The sequence below is a fragment of the Prionailurus bengalensis genome, chromosome A1, assembly GCF_016509475.1.
Source record: "Prionailurus bengalensis isolate Pbe53 chromosome A1, Fcat_Pben_1.1_paternal_pri, whole genome shotgun sequence".
NCBI classification, from domain to species: Eukaryota; Metazoa; Chordata; class Mammalia; order Carnivora; family Felidae; genus Prionailurus; species Prionailurus bengalensis.
This window is the reverse complement of record NC_057343.1, coordinates 27,458,071-27,478,567: the sequence shown is the minus strand read 5'-3', so window position 1 is coordinate 27,478,567 and position 20,497 is coordinate 27,458,071. Positions and strand designations below refer to the sequence as shown.

At 44.5% G+C, this 20,497-nt stretch overlaps 1 protein-coding gene across 7 annotated transcripts in view; it reads right to left on the bottom strand.

Annotated features, from left to right (window-relative positions):
• ENOX1 (ecto-NOX disulfide-thiol exchanger 1) overlaps window positions 1-20,497 on the bottom strand; it is a 553,951-nt gene that overhangs the window by 56,258 nt on the left and 477,196 nt on the right. For 6 of the 7 annotated variants that reach the window (XM_043579372.1, XM_043579389.1, XM_043579405.1 and 3 more), the window contains 2 exons: window positions 7,762-7,869; window positions 3,426-3,482 (listed from right to left, as the gene is read on the bottom strand). In XM_043579372.1, coding sequence (XP_043435307.1) covers window positions 3,426-3,482; window positions 7,762-7,869 — 165 coding nt within the window. The remainder of the gene's footprint in view (window positions 1-3,425; window positions 3,483-7,761; window positions 7,870-20,497) is intronic. The other variant, XM_043579396.1, reaches the window with a different exon arrangement.

Genomic DNA, 20,497 nt, shown 5'->3' with positions numbered 1-20,497 from the left:
TCACACCTGTCAGAATGGCTCACATTAACAACTCAGGCAACAACAGATGTTGGCAAGGATGCGGAGAAAGAGGATCTCTTTTGCATTGTTGGTGGGAATGCAAGCTGGTGCGGCCACTCTGGAAAACATTATGGAGGTTCCTCAAAAAACTAAAAATAGAACTACCCTATGACCCAGCAACTGCACTACTAGGCATTTATCCAAGGGATACAGGTGTGCTGTTTCGGAGGAACACATGCACCCCAATGTTGATAGCAGCGCTATCAACAACAGCCAAAGTATGGAAAGAGCCCAAATGTCCATTGATGGATGAGTGGATAAAGAAGATGTGGTGTGTATACACACACACACACACACACACACACACACACACACACACAATGGAGTATTACTTGGCAATCAAAAAGAATGAAATTTTGCCATTTGCAACTATGTGGATGGAACTGGAGGGTATTATGCTAAGTGAAATTAGTCAGTCAGAGAAAGACAAATATATAACTTCACTCACATGAGGACTTTAAGAGACAAAACAGAGGAACATAAGGGAAGGGAAACAAAAATAATATAAAAACAGGGAGGGGGACAAAACAGAAGAGACTCTTAAATCTGGAGAACAAACAGAGGGTTACTGGAGGGGCTGTGGGAGGGGGGATGGGCTAAATGGGTAAGGGGCATTAAAGAATCTATTCCTGAAATCATTGTTGCACTGTATGCTAACTAATTTGGATGTAAATTAAAAAAAAATAATAAACAACAAAAACAACCATAAAAAATTCATCCTGTCAAAATTCTGCCTTCTATACCACTATTTATATGGCTAGGTGAAGAGAGGGAATTGATACGCTAAGCCAAGTGTTTGTGTACCCTGAGCACTCTTACGGATGAGGAAGGTGAAAGTCAAATCACTTGCCCTGGTCACACGGCTATTCAGGGATCAAAATGAACCCAAACCTTCTCAATCTAGTTTGAAAGCCTGATGCCTGCTACCACCACAAGGCCGATGGAAACTTTAGAGGAGACAGAGACTTCATTTCAGACATTTAAAACGACCTTCACCCGATACTGTGCAAGCGCTTCTAATGTGTGGCCAAAATAACTTTTTTTTTTTTTTTTTTCATTCACATAACCCAGCGAAGGTAGTAGGGAACTGCCCAAAGGAGACAACATGACAGACAGAAAAGAGCAAGACCCGCGGATTATCCACCTGCTGGGAAAGCCCTAGAAGAATAGGCAGTGATTATAGAAACTAGCCCAACCTTTGGCCCAGTGAGAAAGGGGGGCATGGAGGGGGGCACCGGCAAGTGCTGCTGGGCTCCATCATTCCACAAACCTCTCACCCACCCTTGGTCACAGTGTTGCCCCTCCCTCCTACTTGGCCTCAACCCTGTCTCTCAACAGCCATTGCTTCTGTCGACTTTTCTATTGTGGGCTTTTTCAGCCCACACCCTGGATTCTAGAGAGGTCTCTTTCAAAGCTAAAAACTTTCTTCTAGGAAGGATAAAAGACTTCAAAGATGACCTTCCACTTTTTTCATTGAATAATGAATGCCTTTTGACATTTCTCAAAACGAGAGGGACTAGATATTGTGTGAGGCCTGCCTTCACACGCATCGTCAATTTAATTCGACCAACAGATGAGCTTATAATCATAACAACCTCCTGCTAAGAACCTCACAATTACAAAGTGCCTCCTCCACATCCATTATCTCATTTGCTTCTCACCATAAGCCTTACAAGAAGGAAAGACAGGTAATATCATCCCCATTTTGTAGACCAGGAAATCGAGGCATCCTGCCACTTTGCCTTGTTGGATTTGACGGCGGCTTTCCTCAGGAGACACAGAGGGACTGACTCTGAGGGAGAAGCATGTGAAGGTTCCGGTCGAGAATGCGGCAGCAATGTGTCCCAGGAGGACAGGACCCTGGAAAAAAGGCTCCACGGTAAGGCGGGGGTTTATGAAATACTGGAGTGGGAAGAGAAATATTTAGGTGGCAATGTTGCCTGTGGAGAGCTCTGTATGCATGGCTTCCTCCTCTGCTTTCTCAATCCTCTCCGTTCTCCAAAGCTAACCCAAATCCTACCGATCTGGGAAGCTGTTCTCGGTTGTCCACCACCACGAGACCATCGTAGTGACGTCTCACATGCCTCAGCCCGTTACGACTTCATGACACATGTTTGAGGTAGGCATCGCGATCCATTTTACAAATAGGAAAACGAAACTCAGAAGTGCTGACCTGCCCCCAGTTGACACAGTTAATAGGCAGCAAAGTCCAGATTTCAAACTACACCGCATCACAGCTGCCTCCCCTTGTGACACACTTTTCACATCCTATCGCCCATGTGTTCCCTCATCCCCAACTCAGTTACAAGTTCTCGGAGGGCAGACAGCAAGCCTTCTATTTTCTCTGTAACCACCCCCACCCCCCCCCCCCAGCACGTAGTAGAGCTCTACGTACGCAGTCGACTCTCCATAAACGTCATACGTTAAATATCCGTTTTGCAGGAACAGTAGTTATTAAAGAGGGATTTTTTTGGTACTTTGGATGTCAGGCGTTCCACGGTATATAATTAAAACAAGAGTGAACATGAAGTGTATAATTTCTCCCAGCTCTAGCTTAATCAGGCATTCATTACCATGTCTGATTCTGCGTTATGTGAAAAGAACTGCTTAGTAAGCATTTTCTGTGATGACGATAATCAAATACGTACAGATATCAGACAGATTTTTAAAAAGACAAAAGCACAACCATCATACATAGGGAGAGACAATGATCTACATGGCATAATATTCCACCTGAGACTGCAGAACTTCCAAGGCAGAGAGAACACCGGACTGATCTTGGGCAACTGGATACACAAGGAACCCTAAGAGGAAAAGTCTGTGCTAACTGGGATCTCGCACCATTACTCTTGTATCAAGAAGATGGATGCACCATGCTCCTGTTCTGGGTCAGAAACAAGAGAGGCGTCACTTTCAAGGGCTTTTCTGAGAGACGGGGTCTGCTCTGAAACCTCTCCGGCATAGCAATCATTTCATTACCATCTTCAGTGACCAGCAAACTCAATAAATATGCATGCAATACACAACTTATTACCCCCTGTTTGGTCTCATTCCATTTGCCCTCCCAACACGTCATTAGTGTATAGCTTTGAAAATACAAAGGACTCAAAGAAATTCACGGAGACGAGAATTTTTATGGTAGAGATTAGCTCAAGTACCTCTAAAACTGACATTTGATAACTTAAGCTAACAAGAGCAGTGCCTGTCTACCACACTTCACTGCCAAACCATTCAGAGTAATCTTAATAAACCACCGAGGGGCAGGACTTCTGATCTCCTTTGTGTCATAAATAAAGTGCCACATACCTGTGGGCATTCAACCAACATCAAGCAACAAGAGCAAATACTGGGTCAGTGGTACCTACATTTGTGTCCTCATGGCTGTGGCCGTTGGTCTCGACCAATTCCTTGGTACCTTTTAACTGCAAATTTCAAGGAGAAACAAAAAAAAAACAAAAACCCCACATGAGTAAGCAAGCATGTCTGTTAAATATACATCATCCTGTTAACTCTGATTTATCCGGGGTTGCACTTTATAAAACTTCCAAGGAAAGAGAACCAAAAAAACCAGAAGGAGCATATAATTCTAATGAGTCTTATTGAAACAAGCTTGAGACCAATATTTTAGAAAACTTGATGGCTGGCAAAAAATAAATGGGTCTTGGTCATTATTTTTTAAATAATAAGATCAGAAAGCAGTTCCATAGGCATAAAATGTATAAAATTGGTTCTTAAGAATAACAAATGATTTCATTTCCTAGTTGTATTGCTATTAATTTAAACCCTGCAGTGTTTGCAAGTTGCCACCAGCTGATGTTAGACTAATGATTACTCGTGAATGATGTATTTTCCGTTGTTTTAACGTGCCACAGTGCTATTGTACATGTCCTCCTTGAGAACATATTTGAATGACTGGCATTGTTTCTGGAGGCCTAAACAAAAAGATGATTTTCTTCCTCTTCTTTTTTTTTTTTTTTTTTTTTTGCAAAGGAAGAATCGGGAAGACATCTCTTTGGTCACTGAGGCATTAGAAGAAAAGCTATTGCTCAAATGAGATTTTTAACAGTGAACACCTGAAAACACTACTCCCTCTACTCTCTCTCTGAAGGCTTAGCAATAATCAGTTATCTGGAGATTTCTGGAAACCTTTAATTGGCGTTTTATCAAAGCAGACATTGGGAGCAGAGAGCAAGGGCAAGGGGGGGCGGGCCTTACGGTCGTTGCCAGCACTGCTTCCTGGCTTTTTAATGCTTAGGAAGCAGCCCCTGCTGGATCATTTTTTTTTTTTAAGCCTAAAATAAAGTGGTGGGAAATAAATGCTGAAAGTCTGAAAGAAAATAAATGCATGTACACCCGTGATGTGTCTGATCTGACACGCTGGTTCTTTCTGGCTATTTGTACATATTAAAATGAAAGCTTGTGTGTGTGTGTGTGTGTGTGTGTATGTTTAGGCAATGTCAAACCGTTGGCAAGAAAGCCACACGCTGTCCGTGTCAAGAGAGGGGCTTTGTGAAAGGAAGGGGAACGTGTAGAAACTGAGCCTGGGGCAGCCGACGATGGACCAGAGGCTCTTGGGCTCGTTTCCACGTGGCTCCCACTTGGGACAACAATTCCGCCCGCTGGTCTTCGGGGCTACATCACGGGTGTTTCCACACACAGCAATCGCGACATGTTATGGACATGAGAAGAAAAGGGTGCCAGCGCGATAGCCAGACCATCCGTTACCAGAGGGCACGGGGGACTGAACAAGACCCTCCGTGTTTTCCCGTCCGAAAGTTTTCTCGTTGCAGGTGTTCGTTATCGTCTTTCTCTTGGCTCACCGTAGGTCCCGCGGTTCGTGCTTCCGTCAGGTTGAGCGGGCCTAGCTCTGAAAGCTTTGTTATTTTGCAGCAGAAGGCAAGGACCCGCTCCACCTTTCCGTGTTTACCAGCACAGACGTGCCCACAGCTCTCCTCCCTTTTACGTGGACTCCGTGGTGCCACTCCACGTCCTCTTGTCTTGCCACACCCCCGGCTGGCTCCCCCCCCCCCCCCCCCCCCCGGTGCTCCCTGTCCACCGGTTCTGTTCCCTCCCCTGCTCTCATCTGCCAGAACCGCCACAGGCCAGCGCTCCCTCCTGCAGCAGCGGGCTAGCCACTGCCCTGCCCTCACCGGCCTCTCCCTGTCCTCCTCTCCTGGAGCTACTCGTTTCCTCCAGGTGGAGCAGAGGAGCGTCTCGTCTGAGGGTAGCTGGGCTTGTGAACAAGCACCAGACGCTGCCACCGTGGCACAGGAGGCGAGGGGCGGGAGCCAAGGGGCCCAGGAGGGGCCCAGGAGGGGCCCGGAGGAGCCGCATCCTAGCAAACAAGGAGGGCCGGGGACCTTCTGGGGAGCCTAGGGAATAACCCTGCCTTCCCTGAATGGGGATGGTAAGGGCCTTCCCTCACAACCTAGTCTTGCTTTTTAGGATTCCCATCACGTGGCATCACTTTAAATAGCAGAATACCAAGTCTTCAGAAAAAGGTGTATCTTTTCCTCTCTCTTGTGTGTGTGTGTGTGTGTGTGAGAGAGAGAGAGAGACAGCATCTAAGCCCGTGCAGCCATACTGTCCAGGAGCGATGCTATTTGTGTAGGCCTTAGGTATGCAGGCACTGAAGAAGTGTTTACACACGTAGTTACTCTACCTAAGTCCAAAGGAAGCCTTACTGGGCAATGTTCTTGGAAGTACACAGGTGCCTTTGCAAGTGTACATCTGTCTGCGGCGTGGGGGTGGCTGCAAGGAGATGGAAGGAACACGGCCAATGCGTGCTCCCAACCGCAAGGATGACAGGGGCTCCGGGCTAGAGGATGTCACAAAATAGACTGCCGGTGGCTACGGCAGCCAAATGCACGTGGCTGCAGTGTGTCCCCGGCCTGCCCAGACACGTGTCCTTCTGATGCCTTTGTTTGAAAAGAGCCGTCCCGTTTAAATTAGTACAGCAGACTGAAACACGATTCCTTCCAGGTCCGATTTTCTAGCTCTTTAATGATTTTAGTTGTTCTGAATGTTCTTCATGTTCCCTGTTTAAGTAATAGGATGGAAGTGTGATGCTTCACCACTGCCTGTGCGTGCACTTTTTGCCCTCTAAAAGTGCATGCCGCAACAAGAATGTACCAGTGCTCTCTGCGAAACTCAGAATCTGTTTTTTTTATGACTGGGGTTTAGACTTCAAGTCCAAAACACGCATACCTTAGAGGTGTTGTGGGTTTGGCTCCAGAAAATTGCAATAAAGTGAGTCAACTGACTTTTTTTTTTTTTTTTTTTGGCTTTCCAGTGAATAAAAAGTTACGTTTTCACTATCGTCTATTAAGTGGGCAATAGCATTATGTCGAAAGAGACCATGTACGTAAAGGATCTGAATCATGTGGACAAAGGACAAATCCATCCCTCCCCATCCCAGCAAATCGAGGAGAGAGGGGGTCAGAACAAAACGACAAGGCTCAGAGCTGTGTCTGATCAGGAGCAAATATGGACCAAAACAGCGTCACGATGCTGATAGTCTCTTTGTAATGTAGAGGAGGAAAGCCCGGTGACTCCGAGTCTCCTGGGTGGCAGGTCGCTGCGAATTTTGTCAGCAGTTTTCAGCTCAGTCTAACTTCTCCAAAATCACACAGTAGATTCAGCCTCAGTCTGCATTATTTTATCTGTACTAATCACATAATCATTAGTTTTATATTCTCCTTCAAAGCTATAAAAGCTTATGAAGTATCCAACATCTTCACTTCCTACTCACAAATCCCTTATACTGTTAGGGGAAACTAACCAAAACTACATTTTCCTGCCCCCAAACCATGAAAAACAAAAAATCACTTGTAAAGTGACTGAGTCACAGCTGACTATTCTCCCGACGTCACTTTTTTAGATACACCACTTCTGAAGTTATTTATATTATACAAATAACCTTCTCATAAGCCACTGTGGGTGTGAAATGTAAAACAAGCTAAATTTGATCCCCCCAAAGGGTTGGGGTTACGCTCTGTGATTTTCTCCCTCCCAGTTACCATTCATTACATTGCTGGCAGCAAGGAAGTCCAGAAAGAGGCAAGCATTTCAAGAGCTCTCCCGTGTAGGTGCTGGGCTTAGATTTCACTCAGATTTCACTCTGCAGCTGAGCAATCCATCTTACCCTGCTGTAAGACAATACTTTCAAATCCACTTATCAATGTCAGGCCACACTTCAGTATCAAAGAAAGCCAGGATGAAACGATCAGATTTACAAACTTCATATAAAAGGTTGGTTGCTCACTGTGGTTAGATAAGTGCCCTGATGCACAAACGGGGAAGGCTCTTTTTTTAATGTCCCCGTGACTCAGTCGTTCTCAATTCAGATGTCTGCGTGAAAGCCATGGGTTATGCTAAACACATTTCCCTCACTCTTATCCTTGAGAGGAAACTACCCGCTTGCTTGGGGATCTGTCTGTACCTACGGTGGTTTAAAACTTTATCAAAATTCATTTGTCTTTTGGAATGAACTTTGACACACCGCTGGCAGGCTCAGGTGATCTCTGCAGGTGCAAGAGCGAAAAAGGGTTTTAGATTCTACAGAGCGAAGCTGCCAGGAGGTTTGAGAGGGTGCAGGCCGACTGTCCCACAGACTGACTTCGGGAAGGTCTGCACAGGTGTCTGATACGAGCGACGTGCACGTCAGCGTATGCACGAAGCAGAGATGTTGCGTTCACTTACTTGTTCCTGGAGGACTTTAAGTAATGCTTGCGTGTGCGACTGCTCTTCCTTTGCTTGTTCCAATTCCGACTTCTTGTTGTTTAACTCCTCCTGGATGGTCAGCAGTTGCTGTGAAAGTAAGAATAGTTAAGGTAAATAGAGTGATGGCCAGGAGATGGCAAGATATTAAAAATATCCATTCAAAACCTGAGAAGATTTTTCTTTTATGTCTTAAAGGCTTAATCCAGACTTCAGCTAACTTTTTCTTTTTTAAAGTTTATTTATTTATTTTGAGAGAGAGAGAGAGAGAGAGCATGGGAGGGGCAGAGAGAGAGGAGAGAGAGAGAATTCCAAGCAGGCTCTGCACTGTCAGAACGGAGCCGGACTTGGGGCTTGAACTCACAAACCGTGAGATCGTGACCTGAGCCCAAACCAAGAGTTAGAGCTTAACTGACTGAGCCACCCAGGCGGCACGCCCCCGCCACTTAGTGTAATGAGTATTGCAGGTTTTGACACATTATTAGGCCATTCGTGATACTGCTATGCAACGAAACGAATCTGTTCCAGGTATTTGCAAAGGCATCATCATAATCCTTCGTACAAACGCGCATTTGTCAACATGTAGAGAACAGTGTTAGTAGACAACATGTTTTGATAGACGAAGAAATGAAATAATCAAAAAGAAAAAAAACAAACCTGGATCTAATCCATCAACTTATCCACTGTTTCTTCATTTTCCATAGGACAGGAAAACCGGCCTTACAGTGGCTCCGTGAAGCCACCTCACCCAGTGGCTGGGACCACAAAAGATCCTTTTACTTTCTCTGTTATGACGGTGATGTTTTATTAGATCAGCAGGACTGAAGTCCAAACTGCAATCAATATATCAGCCGAGAAAACTGCTGATATAAGCTGTCAAAACACTAAGCTATGGCCTACGCTGCTATTTTTAAGCAGGGCCACTGAAGGGATTTCTGTAAGCCTTGCCTTGAGCCTTCCTCGCCCTATCAACTGTAACTCATGTTGAGGCTTACCTTGTCTGCCAAAAGCACGGGACGGCCCGGCACTAATTCTTTGGAACAGGGCTGTATGTGACTATATACGTGGGCTGCAAAATACATTCGAGAGCTTCCAAACAGGCCGTAGCAATGGCTGTGTCTGCTCAAAGCTTCTTAACAACAAAGGACTAGTCGGGAAAGACAGAGGAGCATTTTTTCTGCTACCGAACATAACAAATGCCGCACTAATGATCTGAAATGTTAGTGCATTCCTGCCACGAAGGTGGCTGTCTCCCACATCAAGGCTGCTTCTTTGGGGCCTTGACAAGCCGGCTGTGCGGCTGCCGGCCAGCTCTTAACTATCAAGGCCTGAATAAACACTGGCGCTGGATTTCTGATGCTTAAACCCACCAACTGGAAGGATTAAATTAAGTCTTTAAAACCTAGTTTTGGGGTGTGTTGGGGAGTAGGAAGCACTCAGAAAAACACACTCTGCTTTCCCTTGGGCTGGCTTGCCCTGTTCCCTCCTTTGGCACTGGATGTAAATTCAGGAACCGACTTTCGTGCCCCCTAGCGTAAGCGGCGATATCCTTGCAATCCTCTAAAAACCCTATTTCACCACCAGCCCGTATCATAACGACACGTGAGGTAGTACACACGTCCCACACCGGCTCCCTTAACACCTTGTGTGATTTAATTGTGCATCAGTTGATTGAAACACAGAAACCGGGGAGCCCGTATTGTCCTCTGGTACCGTGACAAGTACCTAAAATGACTGCTTCCAAACATTGGGGGGTGACTCTGTTCCTTCATTGTCATTCATGAGTGGCCCCAGAACAGCTCTCGGGGGATCTGGTGTTCTGACTTTCGATGACGCCCGGTGAATTTTTACATATTAGACAAGTTTCAGGTCCGACCCTTAAACCTCCTTTAAAAATGAGCCAAAGGAAGGACAGGAAATCGTCTTCAAGAGTAGGCAGCTTAGGTTTGTTCCCTGCCACACTCGGGGTAGCAACGCTCAGAAACAACTCATGTCCGGCGGAAGGGCGTTGGCTGCGTTAGTGATGGTGCATCTGTTCAAGGGAAACTATGCAGCCGTTGAAAACGAAGTTGCACAAAGGTCTTCGGACAACACAGAAGAAGCTGCCAATACACTCTTCTCCCCACGAAGACTTCAGGTTACAAAAAGGTTTCATTATGGAGCCTACTTAAGATTCTCTCTCTCTCTCTTCATCTACCCTGCTCTTGCTCACATGCGCTCTTTCTCAAAGAAATAATAATAATAAAAATAAATAAAAATAAAAAAATGTTAATTATATAAGTATAGCCGACCTACAATGGTATATTAGTTTTAGGTATACAACATAGTGATCTGACAAATGTTGGCATTGCTCAGAGCTGACCTCAATAAGTGTGGTCACCGTCTGTCACCACACAAAATTATTACGCTATTATTGACTCTATTCCCTAGGCTGTACTTTTCCCCTCTGTGGAATCACACTTTTAAAAATAAAATGTTTTCTCTCCCATCCCCACTTCCTCTTTATATGTAGGCAACCACTTTCAATGCTTTCCATCTTTGTTTGAATGTGTTTTCCTAAAATACATATTGTTGGTTTTTGAGCATGCATTTTTATGGGATGTTGTCGTATCTCTTGTTATTTACGTTTTTACTAGGGATTATTTTTTAAAGATCCATTCCTGTTAATATGTGTGTATCTCCTCTGTTGCTCCTGATGGCTGTACAACAATCTCTGAGGCACATCCACCCGGTTATACCTAATCCACTCTCCCAGAGAAAGCCACTCAGATTATCTCTAGCTCTCCTCACTCTATACAAGGTTGCAGTGGAACATGAGAGTTCATGGTAGCTTACGGACCTGCGGCAGAACTCCCTAGGCATTCAGCAGGGGAAATGCCGCTTCCTAGGGTGTACCCAAGATGCCAATTTGCCCAAGCTGCTGTGCCAATAGGTCTGTACCAGTCCACCCACCCACCAGTGGGGTACGAGAGTCCCCGTGCCCCACGGCCACACTAACGCTTAGCATTACCCACCTGGTTTTCTACTATTTGTCAGATAGTTCTAATTGTTGTCTAATCATATAAAGGTTACTCACTGAAAATATGTTTGGGTACTTCTCTAAACCCCTTGTGATTTTTAAACCTCTCATCAGATGCTTGCTGGCTGCTGAGGCTTCCATTTATACTTCAAGGGCAGTGGTTCTTAGTATGGGGAACTTTTCAAAATAGGACTGATTCTTGGGCCCTCAAGAAGACCAATTAACTCAGAATATCTAGGCAATGACACGTAAAAAAAAAAAAAAATGCCTTAACAGAGAATTCTAATGTGTAACTGGGATAAAAGCCACTGTTTCTTTTAATGCTCATTTAAACCTCATTCTACTACACTGTGACTTCCATCTAGAGTACTCCACTCAAACTATCGTCACTGAATCACTGACGCTTTTCTACTGGCCGACTAGCATGCCGGGTTCTTTTCTCCTGCTCGGTACCTTCCCCAGGTGCTCTGTTCACACCCATGGCCTCAACTCCACATCTTACGTGCTTATGCCTTACAAGGGTGACTCCAGAGTCTGTGCCTCATTCCTAAAACCCTGAAGTCCACCCCTCCCCTTTTATCACCTTGGGAACCTCCCTGCCCGGTCCTCTGCCTTTTCTCCCTCCCAGCCTCACTGTCATAGTTAAGGCAGCCCCTCTCCTCTCCTCCAGATCTGCTTGTCATTCACCTTGTACTCCTCACAGAACTGACCTCCTAAAAAATGAAAGTGCTCCCATGCTTAAAAAATATGGTTGGCTCAGCATTTTTTCAGAGAACTAGAACAATAATACTAAAATTTGTATGGGACCACAAAAGACCTCAAAGAGCCATAGCTATCCTGATAAATAAGAATAAAGCTGGAGGTATCACAATTCCAGATTTCAGGATATTCTACAAAGCCACAGTCATCAAAACAGAATGGTACCGGCACACACACACAAAAACCAGACACACAGATCAATGGAACGGAACAGAGAGCCCAGAAATAAACCTATATATATACATACATACATATATATATGTATGTATGTATATATATGGTCATATATATGGCCAATTAATCTACAACAAAGGAGGCAAGAATATGCAATGGGAAAAGACAGTCTCTTCAATAAATGGTGTTGGGAAAACTGGACAGCTACATGCAAAAGAATGAAACTGGACCACTTTCTTACACCACACACAAAAATAAACCCAAAATGAATTAGAGACCTAAATGTGAGACCTGACACCATAAAACTCCTAGAAGGAAAGGTAGGCAGTAATTTCTCTGGCATCAGCCATAGCAGTATTTTTTCTACATGTGTCTCCTAAGGCAAGAGAAACAAAAGCAAAAATAAACTATTGGGACTACACCAAAATAAAAAACTTTTCCACAGTGAAGGAGATCATTAACAAAACAAAAAAGCAACCTACTGAATGGGAGAAGATATTTGCAAATAACATATTTGACAAAGGGTTAACATCCGATATATATAAAGAACTTCTACAACTCAACACCAAAAAATGCTGTATGCCTGAAATTAATGTAACATTGCGTGTCAACTGTACTTCAATAATAATGATTAAAAAATACTTTTGGTTCCCCAAACTCTACTGGAGAAAATCCAAAGCCCTGATCTCATCCTTCCCTGGATGTGTGAGGTCCTTTCATGTCTCTGTGACAAGATCATTACCCAGAGTTCTGCTTGGCAGGCTCCTACTCATTTTTAGGCCAACATCGAAAAGAATGTTTTTTGATGAGTACTACCCATAGGATGACTTTATGCACTAGAAAACAGCCCCATCCAATAGGAAGACAAGACTCCTCACTAGGGCACATAGTTTGGTGGTGATGTGGGGGCTCGACTTAATTTCCACTTGCCCATCTGGCCTGGTGCCTTTACCCAGGGCAGAAGCTGCAGGACCATATGCAGTATCCTTGGGTTCTTCTGCAGTAAAGACCTCCTTCAATCACCCGAGCAAAGTTAATTGTCCGAACTGCTACACTCCCAAAGCATTTCTTATGAAAGATTACCTTTCATAGGTATCTCAGTGAGGCTATACCCACCAATGGCAGGGTCAGTCGTCAGGTCGTCCCTGACACATAGTGTAGGTGCTGAATGAATGAATGAGTACAGAAATGAATGAATGCTTCCTCTGATTTCCCCACTGCTATGGGATTAAACCACGATCTAGTAAAACAAAACAAAACCAAAAACTGCACACACATAGACAAAAACCAAAACAACCACAATAACAAAAACTACCTGAGAATCTATCACCGTGTGATTTATTGTTCTAGACATATGGAGACATATGGATATATGGAACTTTCAGAGGAAAAGAGCAGCTCGATTTAAGACATTTTAAGACATTTTGATTCATTACTCTGGCGGTTCCAGATAGCCTTCTTAATCTAATGGGGACTATTTCTTAAAAGGCTAAGGGAATCTACTCAATGAATGTATAATTTTATAACTTCTTCCCCATGTTCCACCAGAAACAGAACAAAACCACCACCGGAGGACAAATACAATCAACATCCCGAGGCTGTTTTCTGCATTCTTCAAGATGAATGCTTTCTTTTGTTTACAAAGCATACACTCATGAGCCTAATATTTATGTATTCAAAGCAGTGGTGAGATGGTCCACAACTAGATAATTTAAGTCAGCCTTCCTGGTTCTTTTTCACTTGAAATTTATGAGACCGTATCATATCCTTTCTAGTTAGGATGTTCAAGTACTAACGTGCCTCAATTACAGAAGTTCGCAGGCAGCTAGAACTTAATCAGAAGAGTCTCTTGGTTGGACAGGCTGAGCTACAGCATAGTTTTAATTCAACATTGGACAGTATGACATTAAGCAGATGCACTATTCCAATTTTTGGTGGTTACAATGGAGGGTGTTCCAATTAGACAATTATCCATATGCCAGTCAAGTGCAAATACTCTGGCAGACAATAACAGGTAAATACAGGCCACACCTGACACATCTTGGTATTTCCAGGCCACTGATTTAATAGGATAATTTGTAATGCTCTTTGGGGATGCAGACTTCAGTGCGTAATGGGTCTTTCTCTCTGACAAATTCAAAGAGCATTACAAATGTTACTTGGAGCCCCAGAATAAGTGAGGTCACATCTCCATTTTTACAGATGGGTGAGTCGTAGGCACACAAAGGTTAAGCCATGTATCCAGGGCCACACTGTCTGGGAGAGACCTACCACTCGCACGTCTCAATTTTCCTGCTTTAAACCGTGGTTCCTACCCTGACAACCACACGGCACTGTCAGTTTAAAATGGAAATCAGGACATGCCAACTTAAAATCCTCCTAGCAACGACTTCTACCTAGGCATTCGCCATTTCCACTTAAAAGCAAGCCCGGTGGCAGACACGCTTTTGTGTGCGCTTCTGTGAACTCTGCAGTGGATTGAACTCTGCGTTAAAAACCGTAGCCCCTTCTTTGTCTTCTTTCCTTGAATTTTATAATTGTGCTACCAAGGTAAAGTTTTGATATGGCTAACAGATTACAGAAGGTTAGATTCGTGCATAAAAGTCTGGAGATATTTGAACCCACAGAGGGTCATCGATTTAAATTTAAATGTGGTTTTGCTCTTTTGACTCAGTTTTAATAAATGTTGTTCCATCTCCATAACTTTGCTCTACATTAGATGCCCTACTCAGTGGGATGTGCTTTTGAAGCCAGTCAAACACCGCCTAAGGAAATGAAGTCCAGGGACTTCCAAAGGCCATGGTAGATGCGACTGTGTCTGGACCGACCAATCCGGGCAGCCGGTTTCGTATCTAGGCTACGTCTGAGGGTATCCAGCATCCCCCTGGGAGTGCCCCTTGCCTCCAACCTGATTTCCCTGTATATTTTGGTCTGCGATCTGAACCTCACCTACGGCCAGCTCTGCCAGACCCCTGGCACCTTGTCCTGCCATAAGGTGCCGGGATACATGCACTAATCCTTTCTTCCTTGGTGAGTTCCTGCTAACCAAACACAGCGTACTGTTCTCCTTCCCCCCCCCCCCCCAGTACTCTCCAAACCCTCCAACTTCTCTCTCTTTTTTTTCAAAGGAGATAGAAATTTACTGACTGCGCCGCATGGGAACAGCGGGCTGGACGGCAGCGGAGAGGCTGCCTGCCACCCTCCACCCTCTCAATCCTGTTTTGGTTCTCACGCATTGCAGAACCACTTCGGAATGTCAGCCTTAGGTCCTGCTGATGAAGTCACCTGGGCCTGCTTTGCATCCACCTCTGTGAATCCCGGGCCAATCCCCGGTTGTTAGGGAAAGTCTGAGATGGGGAAAATCAAGTGCATATTACCATAATGCAAAAAGCAAGGCTGTGCCTAAAGGCAAACACATCTAACAGTGTTCTTGACAGAGGAGAGAAAGCTGGCTCAGGGGAAGGACAGTCATTTACCACCTGGTAGCAACAACTTTCACTTCTCTCCTTGGGAAGAAAAAAAAAAAAAAGATGGAATTGAACTAGCCTGAATTTTCTTGTCACACAAGGTGGTAAGACTCCTCAAGATCTATTCTAGTTTAAAATGTCATCCGCCTCCACCTGGGGATGAAACTGGTCTTCAATTTACGGCAAGGGACGAGGGTAACCAAGCCTGTGGCCTGTTTTATCAATCGAGGTGCCTTCCGCTCTGCCTCCAGCACGGTGACCCCTGGGGGAGAAACATCTCCGGGAGAGAGAGCTCCACCGTTCAGATGACTGATAACAGGAACACTGGATCATAGAAATGAAATTGTGCTCCGAGCCTAATATCCTATTACACCAGGCTATACATATTTAATTCCTTGGGTCTTTCCTCATAAATCAATTCCTTCAGGCCCTTAATCTCGTCAATATCTTTTCTGATATTGAATTTTAAATGCCATTCTCATTGCTAGGCAGAAAGGCAATCTCTTGCTCGTGATGGGATCAGGCGTCATTTACGGCCCAGAGACGCCTGGAGTGCTGCCCTATTCCCTGACCTGGCTGTCAAGATCCTAATGTCAGCCAGAGAGCCAAACAGCCCAAACAGGCCCGACTGGCCTTGCCCTCTCTCAGGTCAAGACCATGCACCCCAGGCTCGTGACCATCAGTACGCTGGAAGCCTGAGCCGTTCCTGGGAGGCTGGTGAGAAAGCAAGTGTTTTCAAGGGTTTGGGTCCTCCAGGGGATGCCTGAGACCCTGAGGCATGAGGCGCCCTGCCGCCCCACCCAGGCCAGGATGCTCTGGCAAGGGGGCCTTTCTCGGAACCTGTGAATAAGGGTCTGATGGAAGGACACACAGTGTGCACACATCTGAGCAAGATCTCGCAGGGCGTGGGCACAGGCCATGGATTCTCTAGACCAGGGGAAGTGCACAACCGCAGAGAGCAGGGGTGTTTCCGGGTTCCCAGGGGCTGGGCCACGATGCTGGGATTTCCCTTGCTGTAGAGAAAGAGAAAAGTCCACAGATTCGTGAGAAATTTGCAAAATTTCCAAAGGGAAGCAGGAGTGATAAATATTAAGGCTTCAAGAGTGACCAAGAGGTGGGGAAACACAGGGAAACACAGACATGCGGATTTGGGGGCCTAAGTCTCCAGACGGCGGTGGGGGGGGGGGCTATCAAGGGCCGAGCCCCGGGAGCCGTGTATCTCAGTGTAGGAAATAAACAGGTGCACTGTACAAAATGTAACAATAAAAAAACGACCTAAAGGTCCATCCATTTATTATCACTGTGGCCCAGCAACTCTACATAGAAATCAATGATAAAATACTCCCTTCTGACAAAAACTCCTTTGTTGTCCTAAAATTGCTACAGTTATTGTTAGGATTTAGTATGTATGAAATCTTCAAATGAGCACATTTTCACTACTCAGCCTTTAACAAACGTACTCTGTGCAGAGTCTAAATTGGAAAATGTCCAGTTTCTGCTCCCACTCCCAACCCTCCCTGCCCTCCCCCCACCTCACAGCGGGGTCTCTGCGGCACACACTGGCTTTAAAATCTATTGAGCCTGTTCTGGACACAGTGTCTCCAATCCCATTAGGGGTACAGGCATCCCTACATTGATACAGTAGATCTGAAATCAACAAAGGTAGCACAGGCTATTACAAAGACTAACAGGTAGGACCTGAGCTACTTCAGTTCATTGTACCGGATCCAGGAAAGAATTTTTATGTTTAAAATTTAAACTGTAAAACACAGTGAGAACCATGAGTGGTATTTATTTTTGTACTAAAGTGCAACCTTTAGGTCCTATGTTAAGTATTCTTACTGGATTTTCAGTGTTTTAGAAATTGAAACGCGTTCTTTTTATTGTATTTCTTTTTTCATTTATTTTTGAGAGAGGAGAGACAGAGAGAGAGAGAGAGAGAGAGAGAGAGAGAATGTGAGTGTGAGTGGGGGGAGGGTCAGAGAGAGAGGGAGAGAGACAATCCCAAGCAGGCCCCACCACTGTAAACACAGAGTTGGATAGAGGGCTTGATCTCAGGAATCGTGAGATCATGACCTGGGCCAAAATCAAGAGTTGGACGCTTAACCAACTGAGCCACTCACGTGCCCTGAAATGCATTATTTTTAAATTGTTTGCTTTAAAACTAAAGGACAAAGAAAATATTACATCAGTGGTACAACTAATAGTTTCCTGAACTATACCTTTTTCATTTGGTTTTATTAAAACTCACTTATTTACTGCACGATTATTTACATACTATTGTCTGTACCGTAATCCAAGTTCAAACTGTTAGATTAAAACAAACCAACAACCTACTGACTAGATGGTTGTGATTTTTTTTCCCTTACACTGCACCGTTTTAATTTTTGGGTTTTTTTTTTACAGGCATAATTATATGTGAAAATCAACAGGAATGTCACTGTCTGTGTTTCCTTCCTGGTTGTTATTATTCACTTTATGTTATGATTACTACTGAAAATAATTTTGTCATTTAGAGGAGGATGTTTAGGAAAGGATCTTCTCTGAGTGTCAAATTACACTAGGTCTTCCCCACCCCCCGGCAGGCAGCCCAGCACCTGGGCAGGAGAGGGAGATGTCATGACCCTGGCCTGCTGGGTTTGGGGGGTGAGGGGGTGGTGGGAAGGACAGGTTTCATCAGAGGTGGTTTTAGAGACCATTTCTTTCACATGAATATCCTCCTAGGAGGGACTTGTATTAAAAACAGATACTTTTTAGTTTTCTAATCCAAAGAGGTTACTGGTCATAATACCTTATATCCTGATAAAGCAACATTAGTATGAAAAACAAACATGCATATTTCCAAATACTGGTGAAAAGGCAAAAAATAAGCCACTAGTTAGCATTTCAAAGGCTAGCATGGTTATTAGCTTTCTTGCTGACTTGCTGTGTGGCCTGCAAAACACTTTACTGCTTCTGGTCTCTTTTCTCTCACAACTGTGGCATGAGGAATAATTTATGATTTGAAAAACAACGCATCAATGAATTTCTTGAATACTGAATACAGGAAAAGCCGAGGCGAAAGTGGTTTGGCAGGCCCTAAAACCCATTCTCCTTTCTTCAAATGATTTTTCTTTTTTCATAGTGTATTTTGCAGGCTCATTTCAGCTTTCTGGTTTTCACTTTCTTCACATGTTAAAGATAACCATACTCACCAGCGGGGTACTGTGGAACTAAAGAACATCCATTAAGTATGTGAGGCTCCTTGAATGGCAAAGGGCGCCAAGTTAAATCAAAGTGCTATTCTTATCTTCTTTGCAAGAGTGGAGACGCTAAGACCCAGCAAGGTCAAGTGACTTTTAGCTTACTGTGAGTGGACTGGGCGGGCCGTTCTGGGGATTAGTATTCTAAGAGAAAGGGCTGTGGTTCAGCCCCACCCCGGCCAGGCTGGTTACCCACCTTCAGCCAATTTTCAAAATGCAGGGCCAGCCAACTCGAATTAACACCATTCATGCAATTCACAAGAGAAGGCATCAAATGCTTTGCTGAAGTAGGAGTATATGTCAATGATATTCTCTCCATTGCCTTTGCTGGCAATTCCACTGCAAATGATAATCCAATTTGCTGGGATTTTATTTATGCCTATCACTTTTTTTTTTCCAGTTATATGAGGTGGTCATCACCCCAGTCTCTGGGCACATGTACAGCTGTTAATGTAGAAATTTAAAATATTAGCATGCTTTCCTGCCAGATTGGCCCATTCACTTCAAACAAGAACTTGATTGAACAGCTGGGTCTTGCACCGTGCTCTAAAGGCCAATAGAGATTTGTTCCTTCTTTGCAGGATTTATAACCGAGTCATGGTCAGAGCTTATGGCTAGAAAACCCTGTATGGGTGACTTTTGACCAAAGTCCTGTGCCCATCTTTGGAGGTGGCTTATCCAAAGTGATCTGGGCCTCATTCAGTTTAGCTCCTGGGAAGCCAAGCCATGCTCATTCTAGATGCATTAACATCAGGTATTACCATCATCACTGACCTCCTCGATGGCAGTTTTAGGAAAGCAGCTTTGGACTTAATGGTTATGGGATAAGAACGTGTGTTGGGGTCTTGAGAGCTTTAACTTGAATCATAATGGTGAGAAAGTTGTAACGATCTAACATGTTCTGCAGAAAAATGAAGTGAGAGAACATGGCTGCAAGTTCTATCTCTGTATCAGCGCTAGACGCCTAAGGATGGGAAACTTTCTCTGCTGTGGGTCTAGAAGGCCTTCACCGCCTCTATGACTTACCACCTGATTAACCACTGAACTTGAGGGAAGCTAATTCAATGATTGCAACTTTCCCATGTCTTCCTTGTTAACACAAGTTATCATTTCTTTATAGTAGGAGACTAGGACATCTAGGGGCAGGATGAGAAGGAGGGATAGCCCTTGAACTTAGCACTTGGGATCTTTAGAAGCCACTGGGACAAGATCTGCAAATAAAAAGGCATATTCATCTATGACAGAAGAGGTGTGAGGCGGGGGAACGCGGCTTGCTCCCCCCAAAGTCTCCAAGTTATTTCAATACACTGAATCTGGTCTGGAAGCCCACGTGTTAGGAGTCTCATTGTAACTAGAACCTTCGGAGATCTCCAAGTTTTCCCTGTTCCCTACTCCAGGGCCAAGCCCAAGGTAGACAGCTGCAGGCACAGGGAAGAGCAGGTTCCCTCAGGGGCTTTAACCACCGCAGGTGGACCCTATGACAGCTACTCAGCCCCTGGACTATCTCAGGTTTTCTCTGTCTCTGAACCGCAGACCATCTTTAAGGGAAAAACAACAGTAGCAGCAGCAACAATAAAAAGCCTCAGCAAATGCTGTCACTGTGAAGGACGCCCCCTACTCTTAATACCTGGGCTGAATTCTATCTGGTAAAATAAAATGCGACACCAGCCATCTTGCATGGACCTCAAAAGTGCAGACAGAAAAATTGCCATTTTAAACCAATCTTCTCTGCTCTGGAAACATTAAATATAGGAAGCATTAAAGAAGTGAGCGGAATTACTGAGACCCTTTACAATAAATGGTGTCACCATGGCCATGAATGATAACAGCAAAAAAGGCTCCCAAGGTATAAAAATTAACAGAAATTAGAGCTGTGGCTTTATACTTAATATCGATCTACCCTGTGAAGTGTTTCTCCAGCCTTAGCAATCCCCTCATTCAAGACCAGCGACTGCATGCGCTTTAAGATTACGGGTGGAAGGAAGTCTACCCATGTACCTTTAATGACAATTTCAATCACAGGTTTTGCTGAAGTCAGCTAGACGACCCCTCCTGAC